This window comes from Gadus macrocephalus, chromosome 22 (genome assembly GCF_031168955.1).
Source record: "Gadus macrocephalus chromosome 22, ASM3116895v1".
NCBI classification, from domain to species: Eukaryota; Metazoa; Chordata; class Actinopteri; order Gadiformes; family Gadidae; genus Gadus; species Gadus macrocephalus.
Window position 1 is genome coordinate 14,725,393 of NC_082403.1, and position 15,448 is coordinate 14,740,840.

At 50.5% G+C, this 15,448-nt stretch overlaps 1 protein-coding gene across 1 annotated transcript in view; it reads right to left on the reverse strand.

Annotated features, from left to right (window-relative positions):
• Nucleotides 1–5,833: 5,833 nt before the first annotated feature.
• phf14 (PHD finger protein 14) overlaps nucleotides 5,834–15,448 on the reverse strand; it is a 61,588-nt gene continuing 51,973 nt past the window's right edge. The window contains exon 18 of the mRNA XM_060042960.1: nucleotides 5,834–6,249. Within this exon, the coding sequence (XP_059898943.1) occupies nucleotides 6,148–6,249 (102 nt within the window). The 3' untranslated portion in view covers nucleotides 5,834–6,147. The remainder of the gene's footprint in view (nucleotides 6,250–15,448) is intronic.

Genomic DNA, 15,448 nt, shown 5'->3' on the forward strand with positions numbered 1-15,448 from the left:
AGGATTTATAGAGCAAACTATTTCTCTTTTTGTTTTTTAATATCCCTAAAAAATCAAACCGTTCTTATGCAAAGCCCAGCCCCCTCGTGCCCCGAGGAATACAGCGGGCTCAGGCCCTCACCTCTCCGTGTAAGTGGGCTGATTGCTCCTTGTTGCAGCTGTCATAACAGCGCAGGTAGAAGAGCAGACTTGAGCGATGGGCCCTCGCACTAACGAGCTGGGGTTCAGCGTGAGTTCCGTCCGCGCTGCGCGCAGAACAGAAGAAAGGCCCCTCCATTACCGCAGCCCGGAACACGCCGCACGCAGCGGATGAGCGTGGGTCTCTACGGAGATTGCCGTGCGTCATTAATGTCTTTCCATTAATGTGTTGGAAAGCGTTTTCAACTGATCGCTTCAGGACCGCTTCCTTAACGAGGGTGTTTGAATCTCAAAGAGTTCGCCCAAAGGGAGATCAAAGAAGACCACATTATTATTTTTTGTAACTGCACGCTTGTGTAGCAGACACACACACACGCGCACGCCCGCACATACAGACTCACACACAGGCATGCGCACACACACGCATGCGCGCACACAGGGCCGTCGGACTGCGGGGACAAAGGGGACAGTTGTGGGGGGGCCCAAGGAACCCCCCCCCCCCCCCCTCAACAAGGGGGGTCCATCAGTACTTATAGTATAGGGGCCCAGGATTTGGTGCTACGGCCCTGCGCACACACACACACACAAACACACACACACACACACACACACACACACACACACACACACACACACACACACACACACACACACACACACACACACACACACACACACACACACACACACACAGACACACACACACACACAATCAAAAACAAGAAAGACAGAGATGATGAGTCACAACACACAAACATACAGCTCAGAAATATATGACGTCGTCATATGATGACGTTTTGAGGCGGAGAACCAAAACCAACCCAGTCAGTAAAGGTTAGGTTCTGGGAAATCACACAGAGTTCACTGCTATTTTGGGTCTGGATAATGTACAGGAGGTTGTTGATGTCCTTTCTGAGTGAGGAGTGGGGGGAGGAGCAGGCCCCGAACCAGAGGGCACCAACACGCAGGGTGCAGCTAGCGGGCCCCTGCAGGCACACGCCCCGTGACGAGACCCCGGCCAGCTCAGGCTGTTCTTGATCGGACCAGGATGCCGCTTAAGTGTGCTTAGAGAGTCTGTGCATCAGGGATTCACAGAGTATCTGTGGGTCCCATGGACCCATGATGGTACAAACCGTCATTAGTAGCCTACAAGACCAGGCTACACCGTCACCTTCGTTTTCACGGTCATCTTCGTCTTCGTTGTCACTTTGGTCTTCGTCGCTGTCTTCGAAGCCATCGCTGTCTTCGTCCTCGTCATCGCCTTCGTCGCTGTCTTCATCTTCACACCCATCGCGGTCTTTGTCTTCAGCGTCACCTTCGTCTTCACTGTCAACTTCGGCTCCGTCCTTGTCTTGTTTGTTGGGGAGAAGCGTCTGATTAAACCAAACCACCGTTACTTTTCAATTTCAAGCTATTTAGTGTTTTCTAATTGCACTCTTGCTTCAAGACAGTCGTTTCTTAGACACTTTCTTAGACACACTCGATTTATTAACAAATAACTTTCAAATAAATCATTTTCAAACTAGGACAAGGATGTACAATAAACCAAAGAAAACTATTTATTTGTGCTGCTCAGTCCTGTAGGCTTATATGTAATTAAGCATTTAGAATTAACTACTATTATCAAGTAACAATTGTTTTTGATCCAAACCATTGATTCGTATTTGAAGAGAATTGGCGAGGTTCTCTTGGTGGACTTGGAGTTAGAGTTGAGTTCTTACAGCCTGAATTTCCACCGCGGATTTCCCCGGGGTACAAATAAAGAACTCTTATCTACCTTAAAAAAGTAATTTCCTCAAGAGGAAAAACCGGTGGAGCAATTTGCTAGGAACAGGGGTCAGAGACAATACAGGTGTACCCCCTGTTCAGGCGGGCATTAGCCCCAGACGGAGGCACTGATTAAAACACCCATAACCCCGTGGTGTGGGAGCCAGCGGACCAGGGTGCAGGGCAGGGTGGAGCATTTGGAGGTTTGGGCGCAGAGAATTGTTGCTCTGTTGGTCCCTTTTGGTTACACAAATGGACCCGATGACCCGTCTAAGACTGCGCTCAACCCACGGACCAATAGGAGAGGTCCATCTCAGAGATCTGGACGGACAGAACAGTGCTCCTGATGTAAAGATCTTCCACATAGACTTGTCGTGGAGGATGAGAGGAGTCACAGTTGCCTTCGTTTGGCCACAGACCGACCAGTTCCAACATAAAAGTAAAATGGCGTATGTTCTCTATTACCCCTCTTCCACCAACACCGTTCCACTGCTGGGTCGGAGCCAGTGCCAAACTCAAACTGGTTCTTGGCTTTTCCACTTAAATAATCTTGGCCCCGGGCCAGCACCAACTCCACACAGGCCAGAAACAAGATCCAGTGATGTCTAGCACTGGGATAGCTTATTTTTAACATGTTTATTTTACCAGTAATATAACGTCCTGATGCGTTGCTAGGACAACAGGGTCGTCTGCTCTGACGCATTGACGTGGCTCTACTCTAGCCCTAAAGTCTGTGGAGAATCGAGCTGGTTCTTGGGGAGTTGGCGTGCAGAACCAGCATCAGCACCAACACCAGCACCAGCACCAGCACCTGCACCGGGTTTGCGATGGTGGAATACATGAACACAGGCCCTCCAGGTTAACTGTTGCTCAGCACGCACTGGAATCCTATGCTGTTGTTGTACGTCGGACACGCTTAACTGGGTACTGAAATGTAAAATAGATAATAACCGTAATAAAAACGGTTCAAGCATGCATAGGGTTCTATCTGAGTGAATTCAGAGAGAAGCCCTCCACATCGCCACTAGCCATTAGCGGGCTCTGGCAGCGGCGGAGGGCCGGGGCGGCGTTCAGCGGCGACCGATCATAGTCTGAGTGCGCTGATGGCGGGGCTATAATCCACGAAGTCACAATGAAGACTTTTCTCCTCGTAACAGCTGGCTGCGGATCGCTACTCCGTTTTCCTTTGTGTCGCCAACATTAAGAGCTACTTAGTATGCGGCGGGAATAAATAGGAGATTAGCGGGGGCACAAGGTGCCAGAACGGCCCGCTTGCGCCATTAATGCACCCATCGCCGTTATCGCGCACTTAATGACATCCGCCTCGGATGGCGTGCTGGGAGCGGAGCGGCGGGGAGCCCGGCTGCATCGCCCGCCGCCACAGCCGGAGCCTTCCGTCAAAGCACATCCAATTTTATGCGAAGGTTCTGCGAGGGAGAAAATAAATAAATAAAGCACACAGTTCCCTGAATAATGTGTTTCACGGTTCAGTCGTCTTATCGGGATTCCCTCCCGCCCGCCCTTGAAACGGCCAAATGAATAGTTACAGTGAAACAAATTGATATCTCAGCCCTCCACAAGACTGTGTTGTGTCTAAGGTTACCGCTACGTATTGACGTACACATTTTGTTATACGCTGTGTTGTGGAGATCCGATATTTTTTCTGGATCTGCAATTCCTTGACAGATGTCACCCGGCTGCTGTATATAAATTGGTGTATTATGTATTGAGTCTGCGTCACCAGAATGAGTATGGGCCTTATCCAATATCTGTTTGTCTGGGAAGTTGGAGATCTCTCACAAAGGCTAAATATAGATACAAAGCATTTAAGGGACCCCTGCTAGCCTTAAAGCAGAACCATCAGGCTCAGCTATGTTCTAAAATAACACAAAACTGCGTCAGACAATTGATAGGAAGACATCGGCACTGCAACATAAAGGGCCGGACAAACCATATGGGCCCCGGGGCCGGTGCCAAGGAGCCCGAGATCGCTGAAGGGCTCAGGCAGCATGTGTTGTTAGATCTTGTTTGGAGTTAACCTGCTTTTACGCCTTTGCGCCTAGCCACAATGCAACGGCGGCGAGCTGAGGGGCCTAAAATGAGGCCAGATCAACGCCAAGTTGAAACGTGACTCAGCCAACAATCACGTAGCGCCAAAGAAAACGATGCAGACGGAGGCCAGGAGGAGGGGGAAGTGTGAGCGCCAAACTAAATACTGTAACTGATATGCATTAGTGTGAATCATAAGCTGTCTTCACTTAAAAGCACTTTAGGAACATATTGAATTATTAGGCCTACAGTATGCCTCTGCATTGTGTTCTATAACAAAGGCTAAATTGTTGAACGTATCATTGTAGTTCATCAATAAAATGCACTCGATGATGATGTCCACAATACGATCATTCTTTGGGGGGAGGAGGGGGGGCAATTTAATGTTGGTGCCCAAAACTCCCTGGATGTTTGACGGTTAAACGGTTGATGTTGCAGACCGCATCTTTTGGAGCAGTAATGTGATACGAGGAAATAGCGGAGCTTTAAGATCCTGCTTTCCTCTGCACACAACAACGCTCCAAAACCACACATCCGTTATTTGACTGCCTATTTCACATGAATCCCAATTTAATGTTGAACTTTTATGAAAAATACAGCATATTTTTTGGGTCGTGAGAATCCAGTGTATGTTTATACTAGCAAATTTAAAGTAGAGGCAAAAGTTTGAGTAAAAAAAAAATCACACTTCAGTAAACATTTTGGTTAAACATATATATCTTTAAATACAACAGTGACACTTAAACATACTTACTTCTCAAATGCTGATCTGATCAAGTTACATTTTAGATGTCTAAACTGCATACCCTTCATCTCTGTTTAGTACCTCCCTTTATATTTGATACAATTATTCAGTCTTATAGAAACGTCTCGATAGCAAAATGCTCTCCCAATTTAATGTCTAGAAGCTTCGGTATAAATAACAGAGCGATGAACAATTAGCCTTAGAGATTTATTAGCATTTCCATTGAAACAATGAGGACTTTGATGGCCTAAGATGTCTAGTTTGGTGCTCTTATCTGAGCCACATCAAAGTGAGTCTCCTTGGTGACATCGCAACACATCCTGGTTCAGGCTGTGGTCAAACTATTCAGAGAGATTGTATAGTGTTCATTTAGGGTTGCTCACAAGATGTTTCCTTAATGTCTCCCATGTGGAGACATGTTGCCTCACCCCTCCACTCAGGGAGCGGTCAGTGTCAGTAAACATTGCGTCTTTGGAAATATCCTCCAGCTACCGCCATGTGATGTAACCCACATGAGCACGCATCGGCCAATGTCAGGCCAGGATAAAAAAAATATCTTCCCCTCCTCCTATCACATTTACATCGTATCTAAATACAAACTCTGGGAAACACAGTTGGGAAAACGCTGTGCGTCCAAATCAAAGTAGCGGTGAAAATAGTACTTCAATCAACGGCAAAAATCAAATCATCAGTTAAAGGGACCTTAAAAAATCAAAAAGGGAAACCAAAAGCCATTAAAAAGTGACGCAAGACGCAAACAAGCAACCAGCGACATGAACTAAGACAAAGAGGTCAGAGGTCAGCTGGGTACATTTAAACTGCGGACATGATAGTGTTCTCGGCTGCGTTGTCTTGTAAACACACTGGTTAGAATGCTTGAGGGCGTGGCCGCTGTGTAGAGGTTAGTGTATGGACATAGAGTGAAAAAGGTCTGGTTTACCAGAAATATTGCTTTGAAGGCAAAGCATGAGTGTCTCCTGAAAGCATTGAAATGTGTATAGCTCGATGTCTCTCAGGATGAAAGGACAGATAGATCCCTTAGGATTGTGTTGGTCCTTAAAGGTGTTAATCGGAAATAAGAAATTATTTGCCCGTCGATTCCTCTCCAGCCCTTCAGGCCTGTACCACTTTGTATTAAAAAAATATCATGCTCTCCCCATTTCTAGAAGGCGTTAACATTCATTCTGTTCTAAAATATACTGTTCTCTATGGGCTATGTCTGTCATATGTTTCTGATGTACATGAAACCAAACACTGCTGGTTCTCCAGGAACATGACTGTCCGGGAGACAGCAGTAGAGTAGAGTAGAGGAGAATAGTGTAGAGGAGCGTAGATTAGAGTAGTGTAGAGTAGAGTTGAGTAGTGTTTGTGCCGTCATCGAGGAAGGAAACACTCTGGCGTTAGCACGCTAGTTAGTCGTGCTCACGAGGATTCACCTCTGCCACGGCTCAGATTGGAATTGGGTGCTCAGACATCTCCTCTTTCACAATGCCCGCCTCCTCTTCCTCTCGCTCCTCATCCTCCTCCTCTGGTCGCTCATCCTCTTCCTCCTGAAACCAAAACAAATATGATGAGACACCTTTAAACAACAGTTCAGACCTGAGCCATCCGAGAGCACAAACACACAAACCGAACCGTCTGTCCACCGTCTCCTCCACCTAGGAAGCTGATTGGTCCACACGCTCTAACTAAACACATGATGACCTGAAGCCTGGCGAGATGGATTCCGGCGGGATTGCGACCAACAAATGCAGCGATCGATTTGATCCTCAAAAGAGGATTCAACGGTTCGCAAGCCAAATCTGGATTTGACATTTGTCTTATTGTAACTGATGCGTATGGACTTAGAAAAAAATCCACTTTTACGCATTTGCGCAAAATGCAAAACTTGGATTCATAAATACTACTACTACTAAAGTCTACCTTTGTCCTGAACTGTAGGTCACGACTGGCGTGTTAAGAAAGAAACAACGTAACAGGTCCATTAATCCTGGCTTTACTCACAGGCATACCGTCCCTTGACATGATAGTCTCTGTTCGGTCAGGAAAAATGAAAAATAGAACAAATGTTGCTACTTTCCCCCCCCCCCCCCCCGAACCCTTGAGGTCCTCCCTCCGACGCCATGGAGGGTATAAATCCAGCCCTGGGCTCTGACACCTCATGAACTCCAGCACCATGTACCCTCACCCATCCACCAAATCTCCCTGACAAGGCTGCCAATTTTCCAATTACCTGTAGCGCCATCCGTTATGGGGGGGGTGGGGGGGGGGGGGGGGCTAGGGGCTCCTGAACGGGGAGCCAGCAGGGGGCCGCATGCTAACCATCGCGTAAGAGAGCCGGTCCTCACGCGCCACCCTCCCGCCTGCCTGATTAAGTGTCCCTGTTTGTGGTCCTCTTTGAGGTGTCAGGGGTCTTTCCCCCCGCTCAGCTTCGTCACCTCGGGGCTCACCCAAACACACACACAGGGTGGGGGCTCTGCCAGCACTGGGGCGGGACTCCATCGGACCGCTATCAACTGGCAGGTTCAATGATGAGAGCCATGAGCGAGGCCCTAGATGGCTTTATCACCCCTTAGGTCCACTCATGTACATGAGTACATGTCCTCATGATTCATCAAATACATCACCAACCTTAGATCGTTTTGCTCACCTCTCTCATGAAGCCATCAAGCCAGCAATTATCTCGTGTTCTATTTAAGCTTTTTGTAGCGTTATTAAAATGAAACCTTTGTGCTTCATTGTTCTTTTAGTGTGTATGGACCCGTTTTGGAAATTAAAAGGAAAAATAACTATTTAGTGGATTCAAACTGTTCAGGACAGCACTACCTGGTTCTGAGTGAGACGGGGGGCTCTGATACGGGACGGCTCTGAGATGGGGGGCTCTGATACGGGACGGCTCTGATACGGGACGGCTCTGATACGGGACGGCTCTGATACGGGACGGCTCTGATACGGGGGGCTCTGATACGGGGGGCTCTGATACGGGACGGCTCTGATACGGGGGGCTCTGATACGGGACGGCTCTGATACGGGGGGCTCTGATACGGGACGGCTCTGATACGGGACGGCTCTGATACGGGGGGCTCTGATACGGGGGACTCTGATACGGGACGGCTCTGATACGGGACGGCTCTGATGCGGGGGGCTCTGAGACGGGGGGCTCTGATACGGGGGGCTCTGATACGGGGGGCTCTGATACGGGACGGCTCTGATACGGGGGGCTCTGATACGGGGGGCTCTGATACGGGGGGCTCTGATACGGGACGGCTCTGATACGGGACGGCTCTGATACGGGACGGCTCTGATACGGGGGGCTCTGATACGGGGGGCTCTGATACGGGGGGCTCTGATACGGGGGACTCTGATACGGGGGGCTCTGAGTGAGATGTGGAGGCTGGGGATCTTCACATTCAGGTCTAGCTGGGGCTGAACTGGTTGGGCTACTGGTTCTCAGCCTTCCCCTGGCTGTGGCTGAACTGGTTGGGCTACTGGTTCTCAGCCTTCCCCTGGCTGGGGCTGAACTGGTTGGGCTACTGGTTCTCAGCCGTGTTAATGCCCACGCAGCCGGAGGCGCGGTGGGGGGACGTGATGGGGGGATGTGTTCAGAGTGGAGCTCTGCACCAGCAGACCCCTGACCGAGTGATATTTACTCTGATATAACAGAAACAGCCTCGGGCAGGACCCCCTACCAGAGAGAGAGAGGGGGGGGAGAGAGAGAGAGAGAGAGAGAGAGAGAGAGAGAGAGAGAGAGAGAGAGAGAGAGAGAGAGAGAGAGAGAGAGAGAGAGAGAGAGAGAGAGAGAGAGAGAGAGAGAGAGAGAGAGAGAGAGAGAGAGAGAGAGAGAGAGGAGGATGCTGATGATTGGCTCTGGCATTTTGGGATGTCTCCATCAGCTGGCTCCAGGGAGACAGGTGGGTAGACTCCCAGCAACGTGCACGTATATGAGGATAAAATGTCATGTCCTTCATATCCTAATCGAGTCTGGCTGCTTGCGAAGCGCTCCCACCGACAACACACACACTGGGCCCTAGGTGGCAACAGAGACCAGCCAGCACTGCTGGGATGGAAGACTGTGGAAGTTATACTAACCCTGCAATACACACACACACACACACACACACACACACACACACACACACACACACACACACACACACACACACACACACACACACACACACACACACACACTTATGATCAGCCAGACAAAACTGCCTACGCCATACAGAAATGTTTATACAGCCCCCCCACCCCCCCCCAAACAAACACACACAAAACACTTTAACACCGACCACAAACATCCCACAATGCACACGCCACTACACACAGAAGCACAAAGCTCACAAAGTCAACCGCATAAAGCAGGATTAAAATAAACGCTTGACAAAGAATTCCCATTCAGAGGGAAGCGTGTACGTTAATAAGCCCGGCCTTCTTTATCAAGCCAACACAGTTCTCTAAAGAATTAGCGGCTAATTAGCACCAGTAATATCCTTATCATGGGCTGCTGGCCACGTTGTTTTTACATGAGAATGCTGTCCACAGGAGAGACTACTGTGGTGTTTTCCCACTACACCATACCGGCAGCCTCACACACACACCGGAGCCTCTCCCCGTCGAGGACCACATGTTCCCATACGCTGAAGGAGAACCGGTCCACCGCAGCCGGAAAGCAGGCCAGAGAACATCTCTAGCTGTTGATGTAGTATCTCGTATGTAGACATCGCATGTCTGTGCACACAGATCATCGGCACTAGTTGTATCCAGAAGTATTTCAAAAGCTCCAATGTGCTACCCTTCTACCCTTCGTTAATCATCGATAGGTTTGATAGAATATAGATTCGGATTTTTGGATTGTGTTCATTTTGTGATTCTTTGTATAATGTGCTATGTTGAGTATCCACTCGTACCAGGAGAACAGTCCTTGACCTGTTCTGAAATGCTCTCTACACAGAACAGCTGTGTTCTGTCTGTGTGTCTTTTGTGTGTGTCCGTGTGTGTGTCTGTTCTGTGTATATGTTTCCTCTGTGTGTCTGTGTGTTTCCTCTGTGTGTGTGTGTGTGTGTGTGTGTGACGCGCTGGCTGAGTGCCTCGCTGCGTGTACGTGGCAGCGTCTCTCCTCGCCGCCACAGTGTTCCGGTGATGTTCCCGTGGCTCTGGCCCGTAAAGGCAAGGCAAGGCAAGGCAACTTTATTTATATAGCACTTTTCATGCACAAGGCAGACTCAAAGTGCTTCACATATAAACATTGTCATGCAATAAAATAAAATAATAGATAAGTAAAAGAAAAACATATACAAAGAAATGGGTAAAATAGAAAAAGGCATTTTAGTATTAAAATAGAAAATAGAGGCAAAGTTAAAAAGCTTTTTAGAAAGTGCAATGTATTTAAGATTTTAGCAGAAGGCTATAGCAAACATAAAAGTCTTCAGTCTTGTTTTAAAGGTGCTCAGAGTTGGGGCAAGTCTTAAATCCTCTGGGAGTTTATTCCAGCTATTTGTTGCATAGTAACTAAATCCTGCTTTCCCATGTTTTGTGTTTACTCTGGGGATAATTAACAGATTGGTCTCAGAGGATCTTAGTGGTCTAGAAGGCTGATGTAGTGGAAGCATATCAGTTAAACAGGCCGCTTCCATTAGCCTGTTCACACCGCGGCTAACGTGCTACATTTAACCCCCCCCCCCCCCCACCCCTCACACCACGTTAGACCGCCCCTCGCTCTGCCAGAACAGCACAGAACCCAACACAGCTCAATCAACAATCACCACTGGCCTGTGCGTGCCTCTTCCTGCTCTCTGAGATTTCTAGGAAATGTTGTTCAACCATATCATGTTTTCCCATCGCTGTGTGTTTGTTTTGCCGCACATCAAATGGATTTCATTTTTGGGAGGAGATTCAAGCTGTGGCTAATTTGATCAGAGCCTAAATGCACAAGCCAGGATTATTAATGTTTTCTTACGTGAGGCCGCTCCTCTGATGAGAGCCAACAATAGAAAGGAGCGCATGAATCGTACACAGGTCTGATCCGGAGTCGCGGGGGTCGTTTAGGACGTTCGTCCTCCAAATGACCTCCGCGGGACGCAGTGGACGGGTTCAGAGAGGAGGGCGTAGGGCCAAGCCGAGGATACCCCTTCACCCCGGGGAGACCCCTGCACCTCAGAGAGACCCCTCACCCGGGGGAGACCCCTGCACCCCAGAGAGACCCCTCACCCCGGGGAGACGGGGTGCTGGCTCATGTTTCTCTGACGTGAATCAATGTCCCTGTGTGTGTTACACCACGCAGAGAGGAGAGTGTGTGTGTGTGTGTCATTGTTTGAGGGTGTGTGTTTGTGAGGGTGTGTGTGTGTTTGTGTGGCTGGGTGTGAAGGTGTGTGTTTGTGTGTGTGATTGAGTGTGTATGTGCGTGTATGTGTGTTGGTGAGGGTGCGTGTGTGTGTGAGTGTATGTGTGTGCGTGAGGGTGTGTTTGTGTGTGTGTGGCTGTGCGAGAGTGTGTGTTTGTGTGGGTTGGTGTGAGGGTGTGTGTTTGTGAGGGTGTGTTTGTGAGTGTGTCTGTGTGTGCGTGTGTGTCTGTGTGTGTCCGTGTGTTTGATCCAAGAGGGATGTTAGATTTTGCAGGCTACAGTAGAATGGAGACTTGTGGAGGCTAACAATCTATGAAGCGTCTCTGCTCCCTCCACTCAAACACACACACACACACACACACACAAACGCACACACACACACTCCCCATTAGTATGATTTATGGTGTCAATGAGGCGTACATCCTACACAAATGCGTTGCGTTAAATGGCACAGACTGCGAGCGTGAGAGCCTGCGTCGTGTGTGGGCACAGCGGTGCTTCAAGATAGATGAATTGTTACAAAATTAACCACATTCAATAGCACAGAGAGGACCCTCCGTCTGCTGCACGCTGCCATTATAACACCAGGCTGACCCCGGCCGGCCAGCGCACACCGACACACACACACACACGCGGCTCTCCGAGAGACGGCCGAATCACATCTCACACGACTCGTCAATTGAGTTTAAGTTCACAAGAGACCGTTTCATTTGTGAAGACGACCGCCACGGGACGAATAACGAGTACCGCATCAGCGCATCGTCTCGCTGTTGAAGTGCGCCTGATGGAGCCGCTCCCATCCAGCAGCGTCTCCATCAGTCGGGCCGAGACGATGGCATTGTGCACGGGCACGATGATGGCATTGTGCCCGTGCACAATGATGCCATTGTGCACGGGCACATGGAGAGATCAGTACAGATCTACGCACTTATGGTGCACTTTGCGATTGAGTGTAACCTATACCCCGTTTCCTAACCTCGTCATTAACGTGAACGTATTTCATCAGAACGGCAAGAGCATGTCTTCAATACGACGTCTTCACACCGGCGGAAGAGATCATCGGTGGATCTGAAAAGGAATCAACACTTTGTGAAAGCCATCACAGCAGAGCCCCGTAGGAGGGGTCTCCCAGCTCCCCTGTTCCAACCGCGGTACAGGTGAGCAATCAGAGCTCTGGAAAGACCAGGGGCGAGGGGCCGGGGGAAACGGGAGGAGCCGTGGGGCCAGCACAGCTCTGAGGAGCAGGGAGTGAACTGTGAGGCGTGGTTCTGCCCACTCAGCTGGGGCTTGTGGGTAATGTGGTGTGATGAAAGGGGATGGCCCCTGGGGGTCCGGGCTGTGTTTACGCCCATAAAGAACAGGACGGGGGTCCCGGGTGTGTGTTCCCCTGAACCGGCCCCCGTTAAAGGAGGCTTGTTAGCATCGAGCTAACAAGCTCGGGGGGGGGGGGGGGGGGGGGGCGGGCCGGGCCCCTGACGGAGGCTTGTTAGCATCGAGCCCTCCTCTAAGTGATGCGGCGGGTGGGGTGGGGGCGGGCCGGGCCCCTGACGGCCCCCCACGTGACGCTGTTTACTGCACAAATTGGCCCCGGAGAGGGAGCGGGTCAGCGGCTAGTTACCGTGATGGAGGTTAGTGCTCGGCATTGATTGTGGCTCCTGCTCACCGGTCGGTTGTGCTCCGCCCCCCCCCCCCCGCCCCCCCCCCCCCCCCCCCCCCCTGCAGGCCGCCTCAGCGAACAGCGCTCTTTAAATCAGCTCACGCTGCGGCTAACTGCCTCCGTGTCCGAGGCGCGCCGCGGCGGCCCACGACTCTATCGCTCGCCTTAGTTAGCCTGCATGCCGGAGTGCAACTCACTCCCCATACGAGGAGACAGCCTGCCCCCCCCCTGTCGGTGAAGCGATGGCGTCCCCCGTATCACTTTAGAACAGAGGGGAGCGCTGACGAATGGGAGCGGGCCGCGCGCTGAAAGACACCCGCTGAGCGGCGGGCCGATGATGAACGCCCCGCACCTCTATCGACACCTTACTGCAAGCACCGGGGCGTCCGCTGAGTAATGGCACCCATTCCTCCCCCACAATGGACGCCGACCGAGCGTGACACTACGCTAAGTTCATTAGGCTAACTTAATTACACCGCTCGGCCGCTTGAAGCCTCTGATTGATCGCGCCGCTCCCACAAAAACACCAACCGGGGACCGACGTGAACACCTACAGGAACACCTGACTCAACACTTACACCAAGGGAACTAACACAATAAAGAGTATACCCGACTAGTCACCGCACACACAGTGCAACTAATGAAACAAGAACCCTCCATCCTCCTTCACACACACACACACGCACACACAGACGCAAACACACAACCTCTAACACTCACACACACACACACACACACTCACAAACACACACACACGCACACACAGACGCAAACACAAACACACAACCTCTAACACTCACACTCACACACACACACACACACACACACGCACACGCACACACAGACACAAACACACAACCTCTAACACTCACACACACACTCACAAACACACACACACAAACACACACGCACGCACACACAGACACAAACACACAACCTCTAACACTCACACACACACTCACAAACACACACGCACACACACACAGCCACAAACACACAACCTCTAACACACACACACACACACACACATACACACACACAAACACACACGCACACACCCCCAGCCCCCCACGCCGCTGAAGACATGGGGGTCACAGTAGATTGATTAGGTGCTTGCCACCCCCGGTGTTTCGGAGTCGGCCTTCAAACTTGAAGGATTTAGGGCGGCAGCCATCTTGACAGTTGCCAGCGTTTCTGATGACACGTCCAGAGCCCGGCGTACGAACCGCGGAGTGAGCATCCCACGCAGAGAAAAAGCCACGAGCTCCTTCCAACACAACTTTAAGAGCCGCCGGCGGCGCGCTAGCGTCTTCCCCCTCGCTCTGCTCCTCACCGGGGCTCCAGGATTCACCATGGAAGCCCACGCAGCAGGCTGTAAATAAAGGGTACAACCAGGGGCCCTCTGGCCGCTAACCAGCCTGCATCGAAAGGCCATTCGTATATTATGCCGGGACTGTCATTTTATTGCTGGAATCAATTGGGCAGGGTCCCCTGGTGACAGCCCTGAGGAATGTGGCCTTGGTAGTAAAGCGTTTTATCTTAGCCAGGCAGGCCCAGAGAAAACACAGCCAGCATAATGAACTTGAGCCGCTCCCACAAAGCCCTTTAGTGGCATCGCGGCGTCGCCACGCAGAACGTGTCGCCACAGATAGGTGGCGTCAGGCAACACGCTCCTCAATAAACACGAAGGAGCGCCGTGCGTCCAGCCTGACCTTTTAATGGCCGCGGTACAAACCCAGGGCTAATTCAGAGACAATGACCGGGACGAGATGGCTTCACAGAGTGGTGTGGTGGTCAATTACAACTCGCAGAGAGACACAATCCCATTGTCTCTGACCTTTCACATGCACTGGCCCCCCCCCCCCCAAACACAAGACCAGTGACCTTGGACTGGTGTTAATGGTTCAAAACCAATCCCTATGGCTAATGACACACATGTGTAGATGTAGCATACGCTTTAATAGGAGAACATGCCGCTGATCCGCAGTCAAAGCGACACCATATCTGTAAACTGGTATACGAGACCTTGTGTGATTATTTTACTTTCTAACATCAAATCTCTCTCCTTAGACATGACAGTGTACCGCTGTCATGTCTAGTGCTATAACAGCTTTGACAAATCACCTCTCTCTCTCCCCCTCTCTCCCTCTCCCTCTCTCTCTCACTCTCTCAAGCAGCATTGCCGTTACAATGGTCAGGTAGTTCTCACCACTTAACATTGGCATTTAAGACCCCCCCCCCCACGCACACACACACACACACACACACACACACACACACACCCCCTCAGCCCCCAACCACAGGCAGAACCCTGTGTGTGGCTTGGCATTTGAAAGCAGATAATAAAACTTTGCTTAAATACAGCTCTCATCTCTGAGTGCTTTTTAGATGCCACGAGTGGACTCCATTATCTACCGCCCACACACCATTAAGGATCCAGGGTCTGTCTGCAGCTATCTCCCGATTCCCCACCTTTCTTGTCTTTTTCGTTCTACAAAAATGTCACAACTTCCTGGAAATAAGAAAGAGAAAAGCGCAAGAACAATGTACTGCGGCGCAGTGCCTGTCGGACGAGGGCTGTTCCCTCGTCCTGATGGAATAACCAGCCGCACTGTTCGCCTGGAATCCTCAGAAACATCTGATCCATCCGGTTTGTTGTTTGGGTGCGTGAGTGTGTCCTTTTGGCTGTGTTTGAGTGAGTGAGTGAGTGTGTGTGTTTGGGTGTGTGTTTGGGTGAGTGAGTGTGTGT